We start from the raw sequence: 21,508 nt of genomic DNA, 5'->3' as shown, positions 1-21,508 counted from the left end.
CCCACCCTTTAATGCAAACCCCAATATACCTGTTGTCATAGGACCCGTTTTGACCATCTGTTAGCCTTTGTCCCCACCCTTTAATGCAAACTCCAATATACCTGTTGTCATAGGACCCGTTTTGACCATCTGTTTGCCTTCTGTTAGCCTTTGTCCCCACCCTTTAATGCAAACCCCAATATACCTGTTGTCATGTTGTCATAGGACCCGTTTTGCTAAAAGGGCGGCCCAGCGTCTAGTCGGCGACCTGGCCAACTCGGGAACGATGTAAATAGAGAATGAATGCCCCGCCCTTTAATGCAAACCCCATTATACCTGTTGTCATAGGACCTGTTTTGACCATCTGTTTGCCTGTGTCCATTTATGCCCATATATGGAGATATCTGTATCTGTCTGTCTGTCGGCGTCCATTTTATGTCCATATATGGAGATCACTGCAGATATAGTTCTGGGTCCATTTTATGCCCATATGCCCATATATGGAGATATCTGTCTATTTGCGTCCATTTTATGCCTGCCCCACCCTTTAATGCAAACCCCAATATACCTGTTGTCATAGGACCCGTTTTGACCATCTGTTAGCCTTTGTCCCCACCCTTTAATGCAAACCCCAATATACCTGTTGTCATAGGACCCGTTTTGACCATCTGTTTGCCTTCTGTTAGCCTTTGTCCCCACCCTTTAATGCAAACCCCAATATACCTGTTGTCATGTTGTCATAGGACCCGTTTTGACCATCTGTTTGCCTTCTGTTAGCCTTTGTCCCCACCCTTTAATGCAAACCCCAATATATGGAGATCTCTGCACACACAGTACCGGTTGCGGAAAACTCTGATGTCAGACATCAGCTCCGCATTCGGGGATTCATTTTATGCCCATATCTGGAGAACGCGCGTGCCGGTGGGAAGAATTCGGGCGGCCCAGCGTCTAGTCGGCGACCTGGCCAACTCGGGAACGATGTAAATAGAGAATGAATGCCCCGCCCTTTAATGCAAACCCCATTATACCTGTTGTCATAGGACCTGTTTTGACCATCTGTTTGCCTGTGTCCATTTATGCCCATATATGGAGATATCTGTAACTGTCTGTCTGTCGGCGTTCATTTTATGTCCATATATGGAGATCACTGCAGATATAGTTCTGGGTCCATTTTATGCCCATATGCCCATATATGGAGATATCTGTCTATTTGCGTCCATTTTATGCCTGCCCCACCCTTTAATGCAAACCCCAATATACCTGTTGTCATAGGACCCGTTTTGACCATCTGTTAGCCTTTGTCCCCACCCTTTAATGCAAACCCCAATATACCTGTTGTCATAGGACCCGTTTTGACCATCTGTTTGCCTTCTGTTAGCCTTTGTCCCCACCCTTTAATGCAAACCCCAATATACCTGTTGTCATGTTGTCATAGGACCCGTTTTGCTAAAAGGGCGGCCCAGCGTCTAGTCGGCGACCTGGCCAACTCGGGAACGATGTAAATAGAGAATGAATGCCCCGCCCTTTAATGCAAACCCCATTATACCTGTTGTCATAGGACCTGTTTTGACCATCTGTTTGCCTGTGTCCATTTATGCCCATATATGGAGATATCTGTATCTGTCTGTCTGTCGGCGTCCATTTTATGTCCATATATGGAGATCACTGCAGATATAGTTCTGGGTCCATTTTATGCCCATATGCCCATATATGGAGATATCTGTCTATTTGCGTCCATTTTATGCCTGCCCCACCCTTTAATGCAAACCCCAATATACCTGTTGTCATAGGACCCGTTTTGACCATCTGTTAGCCTTTGTCCCCACCCTTTAATGCAAACCCCAATATACCTGTTGTCATAGGACCCGTTTTGACCATCTGTTTGCCTTCTGTTAGCCTTTGTCCCCACCCTTTAATGCAAACCCCAATATACCTGTTGTCATGTTGTCATAGGACCCGTTTTGACCATCTGTTTGCCTTCTGTTAGCCTTTGTCCCCACCCTTTAATGCAAACCCCAATATATGGAGATCTCTGCACACACAGTACCGGTTGCGGAAAACTCTGATGTCAGACATCAGCTCCGCATTCGGGGATTCATTTTATGCCCATATCTGGAGAACGCGCGTGCCGGTGGGAAGAACGGTTCTCGAGATTCACATACATACATACACATTCACAGAGATTTTTTGTTGACTCCTGGCGTACGTGATGTCAGAGCCTTTTATGAAGTGATGTCACAATGAGTCAGCGATTGTGCCGATTTCCTCAGGAACAGCCTGATGTTAACAATCAGCTCCGCGTAAGGAGATTCCGAACGTTTCGCGCCGCTTCGGGAAAACCGCATGCCGAGTCGGGCCGAGGCCCGGCACTGCACTCCGCGCCGCAGCGGGGAACGCGCGTGCCGAATCTGAAGCCGGTGGGACGAACGGTTCTCGAGATACGCGGATAACAAACAAACAAACAAACAAACAAACAGACAGAGATTTGTCGCATTTATAGATAGATTATTACAAAAGTAAGCAATTTACCCCGAGTGAGAGGACATTATGCTCTCATAATGTCCGCAGTGAGGGTGTTATCGGACGAGGCGCAGCCGAGTCCGATAACACCCGCACTCAGGACATTATGAGAGCATAATGTCCGACCCCGAGTGGTAAATAGCTTTTCTACCACTTTTTCCCGTATACATGAAAGAAAACACATAGTTGTAACTTGCAAGGATCTTAAGTTACAATCATTATTGCCTATAAAACTTCCGCGAGACAGCAGATAGTTCCACAAACAACATCTTCTACTCACCAACAGATGGCGCCAACTCCATAGTAATCCATGTGTCTAGCTTACAGCTAAGCTAACGTCAGTTAAAAGCACCGTTCCGGCCGTAAATAGAGGCTGTTCGCTTCCAGAAAGGCATAGGTTCAGAGAAAAGGGGCTTTAAAGTTGGCGGATTGCATTGGATCCAAATAAATCGGCGACGATAGTACGCACGTTAGTAAACATAGGACCGCTGCGACCTTCATTTGTTGGTTGGGGGAAAGTCCCCGGATGTACACTGAGGCGCATTGATCTCGGACACACAACTTTGCGGCAGTTGTCCTCTCATAACCTCCGGAATTTAGCCAATCAGAATCCAGTATTTGAACACGTGACTCGAAAAAGTGGTAGAATGATAAATATCTCTCTAGTCCCTATAGCTAGTGTTTGTTCAGTAACAGGGAGACCCATGTCTCTCCAACTCCTTAGTAAACATAATAATACATTTTCAGGTCAGGATATCAATTTTATCCAATCAGGAGACAGAACTCACAGGATAAACAAGGATCAAACAGGAAAAGATATCAAATAAAATTGGAACTGGAGGACCATAAAATTGAAGCTGATAAAATGAGCACTCTCTCCCGAATGGATGACATTTGGCAACCCACCTGAAAATGTATTTTCTGATTATTAAAGACCTGGAGACATCAGGTGTCCCCTGTTACTGAACAAACACACTTACAGGCAGCACCTTTAATTAGCTACACTACCCTTGCACAATAGTGTCACCTACCTTAAATACACAGTTTTCAAGTTGTTAGCTTGAAAATCTGTTATTTCAGAATGTTCCAAAATAGCGAAAATAGCTTCATGCTGTGAGCTTGTAGATCTAATATGTTCAATATTTATCATACAAGGAATTATATGGGGCTTAACTGGTTCATATGAATACAAGCAAGCGGTTTGGTGGATGTACAGAAGGATCCTGTGACCTACTGTGTACAACTGAAATACTCACTTCTTTTCCACCGCCGGCTTCCTGTCCCTTGTTGTCCTTCTTTTCCTTCTTGCTCTTGTCAGCTGGCTTGTCACCTGGCCTGGCATTAGGGACCACCACCTGTAATGAGTCATGTGCATATGATATAACATATACGTATGATGATAATCATAATCAATGCCACCATATCACATTTCATTCAAATACAAAACAGTATGTTTCAGATATGAACAATAAAGCCATCACACGTTTAGCATACTGGGGACTTCATGGTGTTCTCTAGTGTGCCATGTTGTGTTGTACTATATGGTTGTGTTTTTATGTGGAAGTTAACACACTGTGAAGATGAATACCCCTGACCCTGAGGACAATAAATAATAGTGTTATTATTAAAAGGGGCCAACAGAACATGATGCAATTCATAGCAAGCACCCCTTGGACTGTATGGTGGTGGCGTGGCACTGGTGGGTGACACAGGGTGTCACGGCTATTTCTAGAAGGGGGGGGGGTAGCTAGGGCAGGCTAATAGCATCTGATACAAGCTCTTCTTGGAAAAGCCTGGAAAAGTAGTAATAATTATTAGTGGTCCATTACTCATCATTATTACTACTTTTCCTTATTATAATGACACACAACAACACCAGCCAGGGGGCGTTCCTATACCTTGTTATCTGGTGGTTTCTTGGAGTGTTGGTCATTAGTGTTCCTATGGGGAGCTTTGACAGTGACAGTGGCTGCTGCTGGTGACTGCTGCTGGCCCTGGGCCTCCAGCTGCAGCTCCGCCTGCAGACCGCGGCGGAGGTGCAGCAGCCGGTATGCGAGCTTCTCGTTCTCGCTGCGGACAAAATTATTTAAAATTATTTAATGGACCACTCACTGATATCGATCTCAGGATCTCAAGTCTTCACTCTACACAGAATTGACAGATTATCTCATACTATTTCACAATCAGCCACAGACTGAAAGAATGTTTTCTGAAAAGATCGTATGAGTGTTTATCTAAGTTGTAACTTCCCTTTGCACTATCTATGATCTAAAACTGTATGCATACGATTTCGACACTGCTCAGTCAGGCCATGAATGAATGTTTAATAGTAAAGATGTTCAGGAAGCATGGAGATCATGAAGGAAAGGCCAAAGGAGTCTGTTAGAGATTAATGTAGACAGAGTATCACACATACATGCGGAGGTTCTCCAGCTCCGGGGAGGAGAAGGCGCCGGGTTGTGCGTGAGGACCTCCGTTCACCAGTCCGTCGCGAAGACCGGTTATCTCCTCGGTGAGGAGCTGGATCTGGTGCTCCTGTGCGGCCAGGCGTGCAGCCAGGCACTCCGCCATCTTTAAATGTCCAGTGAGTCTTTGGTGAGTCTCTCGATCGGGCTGAATGAGCTGTGTGTTTGTGTGGGGGGAGAATAGCGCCCTCCTGTGTTGTGACTGTGAATGTGTAGCTCACATTTTGGCAGTGGTGGAAAGTAACTTTTGAGTTACCGGTATTTATACTTTACTTGAGGATTTCCAATTCCCAATTATTTTATACTCCACTAGAACTAGCTCCTTTCGGAACCCCTCACTCCACTGCTACGCAGCTCCGAGTGGAGTGAGGGGTTCCGAAAGGAGCTAACTAGAACTGTAATCCAAATATTGTAGGCCTACTTTTACTTCACTAGAATTATTTCAAAACTTTAGTTAGTTGTTACTTTGTACATTTTGATTAAAAACATTAACCACTTCAACCCATTTTGGCCATTAAAATAGACGATGTAGATCTGCTATTTTGAAATGGAACATTCTGCATAGTGAGAACTTTTACTTTTGGTACTTTAAGTACATTTTGATACCAATACTTTTGTACTTTTACTCAAGTACATTTTCAATTCCGGATTTTTACTTGTAGTAGAGTATTTCTACAAAGACGTGAGTATTCTTCTTTCCACTACTCAAATACATTTTGACGCCACCATCTCGTGTGCAGTACCAGGTCCAAACATTAGAGGGCAGTGTAACATTTTACTGACACCAGATGTAAGTTGACAGTTCACCAGCATGCACTGTCAGTTCATAGGGTAGTTTTTACCGTTTGTTTTATACACCAAACTGTATCATCATTATTCAGGATAGCAACGATCAAGAGTTCGTGAACGCTGGTTTCAAAAATATCAACACATTTCAAAATCTTCAACAAAACTATTAATCACGTTAAAGCAATGACGCAATTGTGTTAAAATTAAAGGAGAGCAGCTCTGCCTTACAGCTATGAACTACAGCAAAAGTACCACATGTTCTCGTGTAGCGTGTGATCCTGGTGTGAGCATCATGTAAACATTAACTTTGTGTGTCCATGATCCAACAACAGGTAACCATTTAATTCGTGTATTTTTCAACGAAGCATTATGATGAAAAGTGAGACGGCTATAAATCGCTAGCTGCTAAAGAGAAGACTGCTGTTCTTCTGTGATATTTTAGTAGCCTACCCATTGATTGCTAACAACAGACAGGCGACAGCACTGCTGCCACTGCATAAAATCCAATGAATCGTGTATTTGTTATAATCGACTATAAGCATAAACTTTGCACGTCACGGAGTGAACATTATGTATTTAAAATTATTTATGAATACTCTATTTTAGGACATTTGATGCAGCATCAGCTACAGCACCATGGCTGCGACTTCCAGCTTCGCCCCTCCGAAACTAGCTGACTTCATCCTGACAGAGAAGCTGGGCAGTGGAACCTATGCTACAGTGTTCAAAGCCTACAGCAAGGTACTGTCACTGTGTTACAGTTAAAGTGTACAAAGCCTACAGCAAGGTACTGGTGTTACAGATAAAGTGTACAAAGCCTACAGCAAGGTACTGTCACTTTGTTACAGTTAAAGTGTACAAAGCCTACAGCAAGGTATTGTCACTGTGTTACAGTTAAAGTGTACAAAGCCTACAGCAAGGTACTGGTGTTACAGTTAAAGTGTACAAAGCCTACAGCAAGGTCCTGTCACTTTGTTACAGTTAAAGTGTACAAAGCCTACAGCCAGGTATTGTCACTGTGTTTGTTAAAGTGTACAAAGCTTACAGCAAGGTACTGTGTTACCGTTGAAGTGTACAAAGCCTACAGCAAGGTACTGTGTTACAGTTGAAGTGTACAAAGCCTACAGCAAGGTACTGGTGTTACAGTTAACACAAAGCTTACAGCAAGGTACTGGTGTTACACTTACTGTGTACAGTACAACTGGTTCCCAAACAGTGGGTCGGGACCTATTCGTGGGTCGCAGACACATTTTTATGGGACATGACTTGAGTAAAAAAGATTTTAATGTAGGAAAAGAAAATGTCTTTTCCTACATTAAAATCGAAGAAATTATTTATGATTAAGAAGTAGTGACAATAGACGATCTACAAGCTCACAACGCGGCGCGAAGCCTTGTGTGCTTGTAGATCACCTATTTTCACTAGTTTGGGTCGCGGGTAACGTCTAATTTCTCTTTTTGGTCTCGAGCTAAAAGGTTTGGGAACCATTGCTGTACAAAGCCTACAGAAAGGTACTATAATGCTACAGTCTACAAAGCGTAAGCCTATCCACAAGTTTCCCGGGGCCCATGATTCCTTGCATAAAAGTTGGGCCTCACTTCCTGTTCTTCTTGACTGTTTCATTCTAACTGGTTGCTGTTGCTGCTGTGAGCCTGTGACACCTGAATCTCTGCATGGTGATTACATGGTGCTTTGTTAATTGATTTGAATCGCGTGATAGTGGATGATAGCAGTGTTCAAGTCCTGGAAAAGATGCGCTGTGATTGGCCAGAGGTACTTTGAATGACAGTTCACCCCCAAACATTATTTACTATTCTGGCCCCCTGGTTTACAACTTCTAACACTGCTGAGTCGGCTCATGCGACCTTCGCAACGCTCAACACGGCGACTCGCTCGCTCGGCGGTGTCTCACGTGGATCAAGGTTGCCTGAGACGGCGCGCCTCCGTCGCATTTGTTGGAAAAGTAATGTCGGTGTCCATGTTTTCTAGATCTTGCATTCAGCCAGTCATGAGAAAGCAGGGAGATCGGCGCTTGCCCGAATGTCGCTACGATTCACTATTATGCATTTGAATTAGCCGTGTGTATGGGATTAGATTCATGCCAAATGTCCAAACCTTGAAAGTAGTATTTCAAGACTGTAAAATGGTTTTGAATCTCTGAAAAAAAAAATTGAATCTCCGAAAAATAATTTGAATCTCTGAAAAAAAAAATTGAATCTCCGGAAAAAAAATTGAATCTCTGAAAAAAAAAATTGAATCTCTGAAAAAAAAATTTGAATCTCTGAAAAATTATTTCGAAACTCTGTACAATGTCTTGGCAGAATTTCTTCAGAGATACAAATCACTTTTTAGAGTTTCGCCAACACATTTTCAGAGTGTCAACTTCATCATAAACACAGTTTCAGAATATACATTTTGGCACTTTTCTCCCTGCATAAAACCTTGTAAACTCCTGACTCATAATAAAGATTTCAAAACCTTGAGAGTTATTTTCAATCTCTGAAAATATTTTTTGTAAGACTGAAAAATGATTTCAAAACGCAGAAAAGTGATTTGAATCTGTGACAAAACGTGTTGTATCTCTGAAGAAATTCTGCCAAGACATTGTACAGTGTTTCGCCCACACATTTTCAGAGTTTCAACTTCATCAGAAACACAGTTTCAGAATATACATTTTGGCACTTTTCTCCCTGCATATTATTTTGTTCTCCGTGTAAATAGTGATTGTTTTCGTAGCTTGCAACTCTATTGTTGAAAGACTCAAAGTCATCTTCAAGGGTTAAACTTTCACACACCACAGCACGATGCATGCGCATCTGACGCTATGCAATCAAGGTCTGTGCCTGAAGCTAGTTGCAGTTTTGTGATCTGAAGCTAGTTGTTTTGTATGTGAAGGATTTTGTTTCGAACCTGAAGGATTTGGTTTTGAAGGGAGGCGGGGGGAGCGGGGGGGAGCGGAGGCGGGACCGGGGGTGTCCAGTCCAATCACAGAAGCTCACGGTGATTGACAGACTACCCAGCCAATGACAGTCACAACATGACGTCATGACGTCATGACGCCGACACAGGAAGGCGCACGCATTTTATTACATGGTGGTCCTCCTCCTAGAAGGATCAACTCTGTGCGTCGTATTAAATGGATTTTATTCCAGGATAAAGTCCCCACATAACAACATGTCTGCAATACAGGTGAGCAAAGTTCCTAATACTCATTGCGTGTATACTCGGTCGCGTTTCTGCGACGGTAGGTCACAGAATTCATAAGTCAAGTCAACAGTTTTGGTGTAACAGTCTCACTCGGCGATAACATAACATTAGGTTTTCAGAGCGTTTGTATTTGTCACGGTGGTGTGTAATCACATTTGATTTCGTTGTGAAATCACTACGGCAGTGTTTTTCAAACACAAAAATCAGCTTTGACAGTATACAAATGGAACCAAATGGACCCCAACGGGTTCATTTGGTACCATTTGTATACTAGCTGTCAGTTACTGGTATGGGTCAATAGACCAGTGGTTCTCAACCTTTTCAGGCCGCGACCCCCAAAATAATCATATTTTAACTGGGGACCCCCCACCCTGACGAGAGTTGAGACATTACATTTTGTATAACACAGTTCTATTGTTGCGAGGCGTTGTTGTGAGCATGTAGATCTGCAATTTTCACAATTTCTGCATTTTATATTTGACAATATGGACAATATTGGCTACATTCATTTTATTTCATAGGTATTAAATCCTTAAATGGTCACGTTAGAAATGTATAGATACCCTCTATATACACTTAAACTTTATGTTGGTTTGTTTACTGCTGAGAGATAAAACAATGTTGCACATTAACTTAATCATCTGGGGACCCCCACAATAATTTGGGGAACCCCCTGGCGGTCCCGACCCACCGGTTGAGAACCACTGATGTAGACTAAAGTGTCCATTTGGTTTCATTTGTATACTGTCATTGCTGGTATTGGTCAATGTGTAGACTAAAGGGTCCATTTGGTTCCATTTGGTTCTGTTTGCATAGTGCAGTACATGTTCCGGACTACCAAAAACAAGTACCTGAATAAGTCAAGCAAACTTGTTTAAGTCAGGGTCCACAGGATACTCAAATCATCATCATACATAAATATACTAGGCAACAATATACAAGTGGAGGTCTCCACTTCATAGGATATGCATTCCACATAGAAGGAGAATGACTTAAGTCCCTTGTTAGATCAAAATCTGGGTTTAACGTGGTCTGTGGAGCATGGCACATACTCCATCACAAATCATGATGCACAGTGATGTATGTTGTTGTTATTGCATGTTGTGGCAATCTATTGTACTGTATGTCTATATGGGACAAAATGACTCAAATTCTGAGTAGTTCTAGTCATTGTGTTTGTGTTGTGTATTTATTAATGGATTGGCCTTAAAAATTATAAATTTTCGAATCCAGAAGCTCCTCAACAAAACATTTTTCTTTGCAGGATGATGTAGACGATATTGCTGAAATGTCCCAATATCTCCTTAGCTATGTTTCAGCAAGACGACATGGAGGGAGGGGACGACTATCCCAGCAGCACCTTCAGATGCTGGATGGGGCCCCAGCAGTGCAGACAGTAGGCACATGCAGAGGTAATAGCTGCCACACATAATACATTTTCGCTGGATACTTGGTAAACTTGAATGTTGCTCTGTACTTGATCTGATATTTTGTTCCCTTGCTATCTTGTGATGTTTAAATGATATGAAATAATAAATTAATCCAAATTCATGTCCTTTCAGGAAATGTTTCCATGTCCACTGTGTGGTGTAACATTTCCAAGAGGGGACATAGATGAGCATGCCAGCTTCTGTGGAGATGGGTACGAATACATTTGACTTAATCATGCCTTTACGTTTCACTAATGTGATGTTTGTTTTTACAATTACTGCAGAGGTTCTGATTAGGGCTGTCACGATATGAAATTTTACATGACGATTAATTGTCACTCAAATAATTGGCGATTAACGATTTAATTGTGTATTTGTCGTTGATAATTACATTTCTGTTTGGCTTTTAGGCTTTGAAGTTGCATATGGTAGATATGACACATAACCTAAATATACAAATACATTACTGACATATTTGACAACTTACTACTTAAAAAATAACATTGATAGTGGAAATAGCCGATCTACAAGCTCACAACGCGTCGCATCGCGACGCGTTGTGAGCTTGTAGATCGGCTATTTCCACTATTTCTGAAATTTTTCAACATTCACGATTATGACAAAATAATTGCGATAATGTCAAATAATCACGATTAGGCGATTATGTAATAATTGTGACAGCCCTAGTTCTGATAGTATTCTTGTATTTAAATCAAGAATTTCAGAAGACAGCAGTCTCAGGTTGAGCTGAGGGTCCCAGTCACACAACGGTCGGTCCTGTTGTCCCGGGTCCCAGCCACGCATCACTTGGTCCTGCTGTTCCAGCCTTCCGGGTACGATTCACACCTCAAAAACACACCTTTATACAGGTATTACAGGTGTTAAGTTATTAAAAGGTATTGCCTTTTTAGACAGAGGGACGGACTGACAGTCTGTGCCCACCACAGCATCTGTGCTAACTCAATTGGCCCTAGTCTGGGATCACTTCACTTTTCGGGCTTGTAACCGGTCTGGAGCGGAAACCACAAAACGTCATGTTGTAGTACTCAAAGGACTACAATTTGGTCGCAACTATCCACCGGAAACAGTTTTAACCCAAAATAATTCCCCTGCGCTCAAGGACATACTTTTAGGACCTACCTAATAAACTCTGTGATGCGGAGTAGTTTTGCCTTTGAAAAAAATGTTTGGTATATGCATCTTTTAGTCCAACTGTTAGCGACTGGCAAGACTACACAAGGCTACTCGAGCATTTTAATAGGGATTGGGGAAACAAACGGAGGGAACCAAATCAAAGCGACGCCGCTTCTTCTAGTGGTTTCCGCGCTTTAGGTGGAAACCAAACGGCCTGTTATGAACGAAACACCAGGCTTTCTCTCAGAAAGCCTGGTGGGCGAGGTTACAATTGGCCCATGTTCGGGGGTGGGTGATAATAGTCACTGCATGTATTTTTACGGGCTGGGGTGGCACCTGTCATCAGGTACCCCTGGCCGGGAGGAGTAGGACAAAGGCTCTATATCCTTCTGGTGGGGGTTTCTGCCTGGTGCAGCAGTGACTGACAACAAAGAAATGTGTGTGAGGAGTAATCAAATGAAAAATGGGGTCTTCAAAATAATTGGCTGCTTTAAATAACATTAAAGACAGAGAGAACAAGATATGCAATATACTACCATCTAAAATGACAAATGATATTTCTCAGGTTTGAATGGGTTAATTTGGCCATAATGCTACACGGTAAACTCTCTAAGCCATTACAGTTGTTTCCAATACAGACAATCTCTGCTATCGGTCACTTATGCAGATGTTCTTGGTTAGACTTAACCATATTTTCTGTTACAGGATTCGTGGAGACCAAGGAGTTGAAAATATGGACACCGCCTTTATGTTCCAGAGACGTGGAACAGGCAGAGCTAGTTATATCTCTGGAAAAAGTGTACACAATTAAAGGTAATGTCTTGAGAAAGTTTATAGCATCCCAACAAGTCAATGTTCCTTGGTGTGAAACTGATAAACTGCAGTTAAACATCATATCACATTTTGCCAGTCCCTATTCCTTATACAGGGTTCCCACGGTCATGAAATTCCTGGAAATATTTTGAAATTAGAAAAATATTTTTCCAGTACTGGAAACGTTTTGGAATTTATCAAGGGTCCCAGAAGGTCCTGGAAAAATAGCTATGCATTGTCTTTGGTTATTGATTTTGTTAATACCTCTGAAATGACAAATTAAACATTGGACAAATTGTCAAATATTAGAGGCAGAAATTGTGAAAATAGCCGATCTACATGCTCACAACGCCTCGAGGCGTTGTAAGCATGTAGATCGGCTATTTTCACAATAGAACCGTGTTATACAAAATTCCTCAACTCTTAGTGCTCGTCAGGGTGCCGGGTCCCCAGTTAAAACATGATTATTTCGGGGGTCACAGCCTGAAAAGATTGAGAACCACTGGCATACACTACCTGTCTTTGGGCATTGCGCATAGGAGTAAGCGACCTGTTATTGAGCTGAATTATTGTTATATAGTCCTGGAAATTGGGTTAAATATTCTGGAAAGGTTTTGGAAATTAATTGGTAAACATGTGTGGGAACCCTGATTATAATGGTGTGTAAAAAGTAACAGAAAATCTAAAAATTGCCCCCCTCCCTCCCTCCCTCCCCCCCCAGGCCCACTACCCAGCCAGCTGCAGCCACATGTCCCAGTGGCTGGACGACAGAGGCTTCTACGAGGGCATGAGCGCCGAGGCTCAGTCTGTGTTAATTTTGAAATTCAATGGCCTTCAAAAATGCCTATTTTCTTATAAACATCTCATGTATAGTGCAGCAAATGTTCTAATGGCATAGCAGGGCAGAGACGGATACAGAACATTAAAGGAGTAGTTCACCCACAAAATGACTTTTTTTCTATTGATTACTCATGCCATGGAGAGCAGAGTTCAATAATATTTTTAGAGTAAATTTACCCCCCCTGATTCCGGATGGGGACCCGTCGAAACGGGTCCCCATCCGGAACGAATGGGGGTACATTTATTGTTATCACATTTTTGTCTTAGGAATGCAACAAAAAACGAAAAATATTATTGAACTCTAGTCTCCATGGCGTGACTAATCAATAGAAAAAAAAAAAAAAAATTCTACAGTTGTGTATTTTGTAAAAAATAAAAATGACAAAGTTCAGTCAATGTGTTCTGCTCTGAGTGCTTTATTTTTGTTTTCTTAAGTCATAGATGGACTTCAAATAGAAGTATGGCTGTAGTGGTTATTAATGTATTTTTGGTTTTAAAATATACTGCTGTAAATTAAAATGAACAGTAGAGAATAAACACGTTCTACCACTGAAAAAAAAAACAGTGATATGAATATAATTTATTTATATGTACACCGTTTACTCCAAATGACAACAAAAGCTACAGTGTTTATAGTTGTGTACTGTACCGTGTCTGCTGCAACAATGTATTATGACAAGTCTGTATCTTACTTGTCCAAAATGTTGTGTAGGCCTAAGTATGTGTACATTATTAAACCAACTGCTGACCAGCTGTCAGCATTGAGTGATTTGTGTTTATAGCGTAGTGTATAATACCTATTCAAGTAATAAACATGTATTGGCCATTAAAAGTCCAACAGGACCTAGTGGGGTTAACTAATGCATTTTAAGGTGGTCTTAGGGTAATTAATGCCTAACAAATTCCCACCTGCTGTTGTCTAGAATCGGGTACTTTTTTCGAATGGATGATTGGAGGTACAAGCACAGCTATCATTCCTATGACCATGCTATTACTTATCTTACAATGAAAGAGACGTGCTAAAGAACATGGTCTGAATATTTGCAACAACCAACTTTAAAATGTACTCAAGTAAAGACAAGTTACGCTAGATTATCTATCGGGAGGTAGCTGTGATAATAAATATTTGCTAATTGATCTCCCAGCTAAGGTATTGGTACTGTGGGATTCCACATATCAATAATGTAGACATTCTGATGAAGGATGCATGGAGAACCTAGATGACTGAAGACAGCAAACTGAGGTTTCATCTGAGAGCAACCTAAATGGAATGAAAAAGTCATACAATATGTACTGGCACCATCACATATTTTAGCTGGCTGTCCTGATTATCTCCTCATCCATTCTATGGTATGCTATTCACGATATTCCTGGCCATTCTATGGAGGCTGCCATTTTCCTTTTACAGAGGGCGCTGGAGCATTTTTAAACATCTTTTCACTTCCTCCCAAGTCGAAGAGCAAGAGATCCCAAGGAAGTGACAGGGAATTGTCTGTTGCCAGATATTGCCAGAGACAAGCGGCCAGGTCTATGAATAATAAGCCCAATAGAATTAACTAGGTTCAGTTTTACTACTTTACATTTACATTTGAAAATAGCAGATCAGCAAGCTCACAATGTGTCACATTGTGACAAATTGTGAGCTTGTATATTTGCTATTTAAAAAATATAGAGGAAAGAAAAAACGAAAATAATTTTAATATTTTTGAAACATTTTAACAACACAAATCTGTGTGGCGGTCCCTGGCACCACATATTTTCAGATGGGGGTCTGCGACTGTGGACAAATCTGTTAATCTGGGGTCCTTGATATGAAAAGATTTGGGAACCACTGGTTTGAAAAATATTAGAACGTAAGCCCAATAAACAACGACACCAATTGCTTATTATAAGCAGACATGGCAACACCGGTTCATTCAGAGCCAAGAGCCCAGAGCGCCTCTACTGACACTTTAATGCAAGGACACAGGAAACCAAATGATGTTTTTTATTTTCTTTCAGGATATGAACAGGAAGCCGGGGGCGGGGCCAGGAATATCGTGAATAGAGGACGAGGAGCAGTCAACCAGAGTGACGCTCCCAAGGTTGGCACAGCATGATTTGGTCAGTCCTTAGTTGCCAGAAGCCATCAATTCAATTCAATTTTATTAAAGTGTCAAATCATAACAAGTTATCTCAAGACACTTTACAAAGGCTAAAGAGCCCTCCACAACCAAATCTGACCTAATACTATGTTATATTCTGGGACGTTCTCAAAGTGTATTCCAGGGACTCTGTGGGTTCCATTAGGAGGTATAAATTAGGGTGTTTAAATTGACCTTAATATCTTTTATGCCCATACATGTCACCTGTGATGTCACAGTGATGTGTCAAGGGAACAACCCATAAGGACTGCAAATGTTTACCCAAGTCCTAATGTGTGATTTGTATACGAGTGTGAAAGTAGCCCCCCACACAATCAGCGCTCATTCCTAAACACAAGATGTAAATATAGCCTTTGATTGATTGACTTTAACCTTTGATTTTATATGAAATAACTGAGACCATACTCTAATGCAAGGGTGGGCATCATTTATTTCCAGAGGGCCATACTGACTTCAATAAAGTGAATGAAGGGCCACACATTGGACAACTGAATTGAAACTTGAAACACATCGTGCTGAATTATGTTAAGACTGCATGAATTTGGTAGACATTTTCTCTGTGAAACAAGAAATCAGTTTTGGCGCCTGATAACTTTAATCCATGTCAATGTGATATTTGAGTGTTTCGGTGACAAAGGCTAGCACCTCAATATAAACGTTATAGCCATTTGAATCGTCATCTGCTAGAGGGTCAATTGCAGACTGAAGTGCTGACAGATCTTGAGATGGGCACCGGAAATTCTGGGACCTGAACTCAAGATGTCTCGGTGGTCTCCCAGTCCATTTCTGCATTTTGCAGGTCCTACACATGAGATTTTGTCTCACACACACACACACACACACACACACACACACACACACACACACACACACACACACACACACACACACACACACACACACACACACACACACACACACACACACACACACACACACACACACACACACACACACACATTAAGCTTAGACCCCTAATAACAATTTCATAAATAACAGTAATATGTTAGCTTCATTCATGGCAGCTGAGAAGTAGACAATATAAAACACAGCAATAGGGGTTAATAAAGTTACCTCAATATTTCCTTCTTCCACTGGGGTGTTGAGCTGTCCCATATGCCACAGTTGTTCTGGAGTGTGGTTTCCCTCTGTCCTGAAAAGGGTATGTTAACACTCTGTAAGATGACATGCTGGAATGGTAGTTCTGCCATAGAGCGTAGGGATCACTCGACTGTAAAGACATGTAGCGCTGCTCAAAGGCGAGGTAGGAAAACATAATGCACACAAAAAAAGATGCACTTGGAGATGTCACGTTCAAGGTCTTCCTCCAGTGTGAGGAGCACATCATAAAATATCTAGGTGGCGGCCATCCACACATCTCGTCACAGCCGTTCAATATTGCAAAAGTACAAATGTGTATTGATTGATTGAAGAGTTTTTTAGCAGTTTGCACCAGGAACCACTTTATGTATCTCATATACCATTGAAAGATGGATAAAACATAGTACTTTACATAGGATAACATCAATTACAATCGCAGAAAAAGAGGAGAAAAGAAATGGGAGGGGGGGGGGGGGCCTTCAGGCGGGGGGGGCACCCGCCTGAAGGTGACTTACACTCCTATAAGGAATAGGGACTGGCAAAATGTGATATGATGTTTAACTGCAGTTTATCAGTTTCACACCAAGGAACATTGACTTGTTGGGATGCTATAAACTTTCTCAAGACATTACCTTTAATTGTGTACACTTTTTCCAGAGATATAACTAGCTCTGCCTGTTCCACGTCTCTGGAACATAAAGGCGGTGTCCATATTTTCAACTCCTTGGTCTCCACGAATCCTGTAACAGAAAATATGGTTAAGTCTAACCAAGAACATCTGCATAAGTGACCGATAGCAGAGATTGTCTGTATTGGAAACAACTGTAATGGCTTAGAGAGTTTACCGTGTAGCATTATGGCCAAATTAACCCATTCAAACCTGAGAAATATCATTTGTCATTTTAGATGGTAGTATATTGCATATCTTGTTCTCTCTGTCTTTAATGTTATTTAAAGCAGCCAATTATTTTGAAGACCCCATTTTTCATTTGATTACTCCTCACACACATTTCTTTGTTGTCAGTCACTGCTGCACCAGGCAGAAACCCCCACCAGAAGGATATAGAGCCTTTGTCCTACTCCTCCCGGCCAGGGGTACCTGATGACAGGTGCCACCCCAGCCCGTAAAAATACATGCAGTGACTATTATCACCCACCCCCGAACATGGGCCAATTGTAACCTCGCCCACCAGGCTTTCTGAGAGAAAGCCTGGTGTTTCGTTCATAACAGGCCGTTTGGTTTCCACCTAAAGCGCGGAAACCACTAGAAGAAGCGGCGTCGCTTTGATTTGGTTCCCTCCGTTTGTTTCCCCAATCCCTATTAAAATGCTCGAGTAGCCTTGTGTAGTCTTGCCAGTCGCTAACAGTTGGACTAAAAGATGCATATACCAAACATTTTTTTCAAAGGCAAAACTACTCCGCATCACAGAGTTTATTAGGTAGGTCCTAAAAGTATGTCCTTGAGCGCAGGGGAATTATTTTGGGTTAAAACTGTTTCCGGTGGATAGTTGCGACCAAATTGTAGTCCTTTGAGTACTACAACATGACGTTTTGTGGTTTCCGCTCCAGACCGGTTACAAGCCCGAAAAGTGAAGTGATCCCAGACTAGGGCCAATTGAGTTAGCACAGATGCTGTGGTGGGCACAGACTGTCAGTCCGTCCCTCTGTCTAAAAAGGCAATACCTTTTAATAACTTAACACCTGTAATACCTGTATAAAGGTGTGTTTTTGAGGTGTGAATCGTACCCGGAAGGCTGGAACAGCAGGACCAAGTGATGCGTGGCTGGGACCCGGGACAACAGGACCGACCGTTGTGTGACTGGGACCCTCAGCTCAACCTGAGACTGCTGTCTTCTGAAATTCTTGATTTAAATACAAGAATACTATCAGAACTAGGGCTGTCACAATTATTACATAATCGCCTAATCGTGATTATTTGACATTATCGCAATTATTTTGTCATAATCGTGAATGTTGAAAAATTTCAGAAATAGTGGAAATAGCCGATCTACAAGCTCACAACGCGTCGCGATGCGACGCGTTGTGAGCTTGTAGATCGGCTATTTCCACTATCAATGTTATTTTTTAAGTAGTAAGTTGTCAAATATGTCAGTAATGTATTTGTATATTTAGGTTATGTGTCATATCTACCATATGCAACTTCAAAGCCTAAAAGCCAAACAGAAATGTAATTATCAACGACAAATACACAATTAAATCGTTAATCGCCAATTATTTGAGTGACAATTAATCGTCATGTAAAATTTCATATCGTGACAGCCCTAATCAGAACCTCTGCAGTAATTGTAAAAACAAACATCACATTAGTGAAACGTAAAGGCATGATTAAGTCAAATGTATTCGTACCCATCTCCACAGAAGCTGGCATGCTCATCTATGTCCCCTCTTGGAAATGTTACACCACACAGTGGACATGGAAACATTTCCTGAAAGGACATGAATTTGGATTAATTTATTATTTCATATCATTTAAACATCACAAGATAGCAAGGGAACAAAATATCAGATCAAGTACAGAGCAACATTCAAGTTTACCAAGTATCCAGCGAAAATGTATTATGTGTGGCAGCTATTACCTCTGCATGTGCCTACTGTCTGCACTGCTGGGGCCCCATCCAGCATCTGAAGGTGCTGCTGGGATAGTCGTCCCCTCCCTCCATGTCGTCTTGCTGAAACATAGCTAAGGAGATATTGGGACATTTCAGCAATATCGTCTACATCATCCTGCAAAGAAAAATGTTTTGTTGAGGAGCTTCTGGATTCGAAAATTTATAATTTTTAAGGCCAATCCATTAATAAATACACAACACAAACACAATGACTAGAACTACTCAGAATTTGAGTCATTTTGTCCCATATAGACATACAGTACAATAGATTGCCACAACATGCAATAACAACAACATACATCACTGTGCATCATGATTTGTGATGGAGTATGTGCCATGCTCCACAGACCACGTTAAACCCAGATTTTGATCTAACAAGGGACTTAAGTCATTCTCCTTCTATGTGGAATGCATATCCTATGAAGTGGAGACCTCCACTTGTATATTGTTGCCTAGTATATTTATGTATGATGATGATTTGAGTATCCTGTGGACCCTGACTTAAACAAGTTTGCTTGACTTATTCAGGTACTTGTTTTTGGTAGTCCGGAACATGTACTGCACTATGCAAACAGAACCAAATGGAACCAAATGGACCCTTTAGTCTACACATTGACCAATACCAGCAATGACAGTATACAAATGAAACCAAATGGACACTTTAGTCTACATCAGTGGTTCTCAACCGGTGGGTCGGGACCGCCAGGGGGTTCCCCAAATTATTGTGGGGGTCCCCAGATGATTAAGTTAATGTGCAACATTGTTTTATCTCTCAGCAGTAAACAAACCAACATAAAGTTTAAGTGTATATAGAGGGTATCTATACATTTCTAACGTGACCATTTAAGGATTTAATACCTATGAAATAAAATGAATGTAGCCAATATTGTCCATATTGTCAAATATAAAATGCAGAAATTGTGAAAATTGCAGATCTACATGCTCACAACAACGCCTCGCAACAATAGAACTGTGTTATACAAAATGTAATGTCTCAACTCTCGTCAGGGTGGGGGGTCCCCAGTTAAAATATGATTATTTTGGGGGTCGCGGCCTGAAAAGGTTGAGAACCACTGGTCTATTGACCCATACCAGTAACTGACAGCTAGTATACAAATGGTACCAAATGAACCCGTTGGGGTCCATTTGGTTCCATTTGTATACTGTCAAAGCTGATTTTTGTGTTTGAAAAACACTGCCGTAGTGATTTCACAACGAAATCAAATGTGATTACACACCACCGTGACAAATACAAACGCTCTGAAAACCTAATGTTATGTTATCGCCGAGTGAGACTGTTACACCAAAACTGTTGACTTGACTTATGAATTCTGTGACCTACCGTCGCAGAAACGCGACCGAGTATACACGCAATGAGTATTAGGAACTTTGCTCACCTGTATTGCAGACATGTTGTTATGTGGGGACTTTATCCTGGAATAAAATCCATTTAATACGACGCACAGAGTTGATCCTTCTAGGAGGAGGACCACCATGTAATAAAATGCGTGCGCCTTCCTGTGTCGGCGTCATGACGTCATGACGTCATGTTGTGACTGTCATTGGCTGGGTAGTCTGTCAATCACCGTGAGCTTCTGTGATTGGACTGGACACCCCCGGTCCCGCCTCCGCTCCCCCCCGCTCCCCCCGCCTCCCTTCAAAACCAAATCCTTCAGGTTCGAAACAAAATCCTTCACATACAAAACAACTAGCTTCAGACCACAAAACTGCAACTAGCTTCAGGCACAGACCTTGATTGCATAGCGTCAGATGCGCATGCATCGTGCTGTGGTGTGTGAAAGTTTAACCCTTGAAGATGACTTTGAGTCTTTCAACAATAGAGTTGCAAGCTACGAAAACAATCACTATTTACACGGAGAACAAAATAATATGCAGGGAGAAAAGTGCCAAAATGTATATTCTGAAACTGTGTTTCTGATGAAGTTGAAACTCTGAAAATGTGTGGGCGAAACACTGTACAATGTCTTGGCAGAATTTCTTCAGAGATACAACACGTTTTGTCACAGATTCAAATCACTTTTCTGCGTTTTGAAATCATTTTTCAGTCTTACAAAAAATATTTTCAGAGATTGAAAATAACTCTCAAGGTTTTGAAATCTTTATTATGAGTCAGGAGTTTACAAGGTTTTATGCAGGGAGAAAAGTGCCAAAATGTATATTCTGAAACTGTGTTTATGATGAAGTTGACACTCTGAAAATGTGTTGGCGAAACTCTAAAAAGTGATTTGTATCTCTGAAGAAATTCTGCCAAGACATTGTACAGAGTTTCGAAATAATTTTTCAGAGATTCAATTTTTTTTTTCAGAGATTCAATTTTTTTTTCAGAGATTAATTTTTTTTTTCGGAGATTCAATTTTTTTTTTCAGAGATTCAAATTATTTTTCGGAGATTCAAATTTTTTTTTCAGAGATTCAAAACCATTTTACAGTCTTGAA

General features: G+C 41.4%; 2 protein-coding genes and 3 long non-coding RNA genes across 8 annotated transcripts in view; 3 read left to right on the top strand and 2 right to left on the bottom strand.

Moving 5' to 3' along the window:
- Positions 1-5,076, bottom strand: part of tars3 (threonyl-tRNA synthetase 3) — a 32,656-nt gene extending 27,580 nt beyond the window's left edge. Inside the window, exons 1-3 of the mRNA XM_080730691.1 lie at positions 4,916-5,076; positions 4,398-4,569; positions 3,756-3,854 (exon numbers count right to left, since the gene is read on the bottom strand). Coding sequence (XP_080586817.1) covers positions 3,756-3,854; positions 4,398-4,569; positions 4,916-5,070 — 426 coding nt within the window. The 5' untranslated portion in view covers positions 5,071-5,076. The remainder of the gene's footprint in view (positions 1-3,755; positions 3,855-4,397; positions 4,570-4,915) is intronic.
- Positions 5,077-6,030: 954 nt separating this feature from the next.
- ulk3 (unc-51 like kinase 3) overlaps positions 6,031-21,508 on the top strand; it is a 47,555-nt gene continuing 32,077 nt past the window's right edge. For 2 of the 4 annotated variants that reach the window (XM_080729322.1, XM_080729321.1), the window contains exons 1-2: positions 6,031-6,085; positions 6,360-6,494. In XM_080729322.1, the coding sequence (XP_080585448.1) occupies positions 6,390-6,494 (105 nt within the window). In that variant the 5' untranslated portion in view covers positions 6,031-6,085; positions 6,360-6,389. Of the gene's footprint in view, positions 6,086-6,359; positions 6,495-6,878; positions 6,885-15,231; positions 15,262-21,508 lie in introns of those variants that run through there. The other 2 variants (XM_080729323.1, XM_080729324.1) reach the window with 2 other exon arrangements.
- Positions 8,845-10,556, top strand: LOC308287975. Its single transcript, XR_013962171.1, has 3 exons — positions 8,845-8,942; positions 10,269-10,372; positions 10,523-10,556. It is a non-coding gene; the product is annotated as an uncharacterized lncRNA (long non-coding RNA).
- On the top strand, positions 10,576-12,433 carry LOC308287974. The gene is made up of 3 exons (XR_013962170.1): positions 10,576-10,602; positions 11,108-11,223; positions 12,230-12,433. It is a non-coding gene; the product is annotated as an uncharacterized lncRNA (long non-coding RNA).
- LOC308287972 lies at positions 15,244-20,642 on the bottom strand. Its single transcript, XR_013962169.1, has 7 exons — positions 20,450-20,642; positions 19,020-19,123; positions 18,790-18,869; positions 18,169-18,284; positions 17,055-17,162; positions 16,396-16,474; positions 15,244-16,123 (listed from the first exon to the last, which is right to left on the bottom strand). It is a non-coding gene; the product is annotated as an uncharacterized lncRNA (long non-coding RNA).

The sequence above is a fragment of the Nannobrachium achirus genome (genome assembly GCF_963921795.1).
Source record: "Nannobrachium achirus genome assembly, chromosome: 7".
Lineage (NCBI taxonomy): Eukaryota > Metazoa > Chordata > Actinopteri > Myctophiformes > Myctophidae > Nannobrachium > Nannobrachium achirus.
Note: the sequence above shows the minus strand (reverse complement) of the source record. Positions and strands in the feature narration are given on the sequence as shown.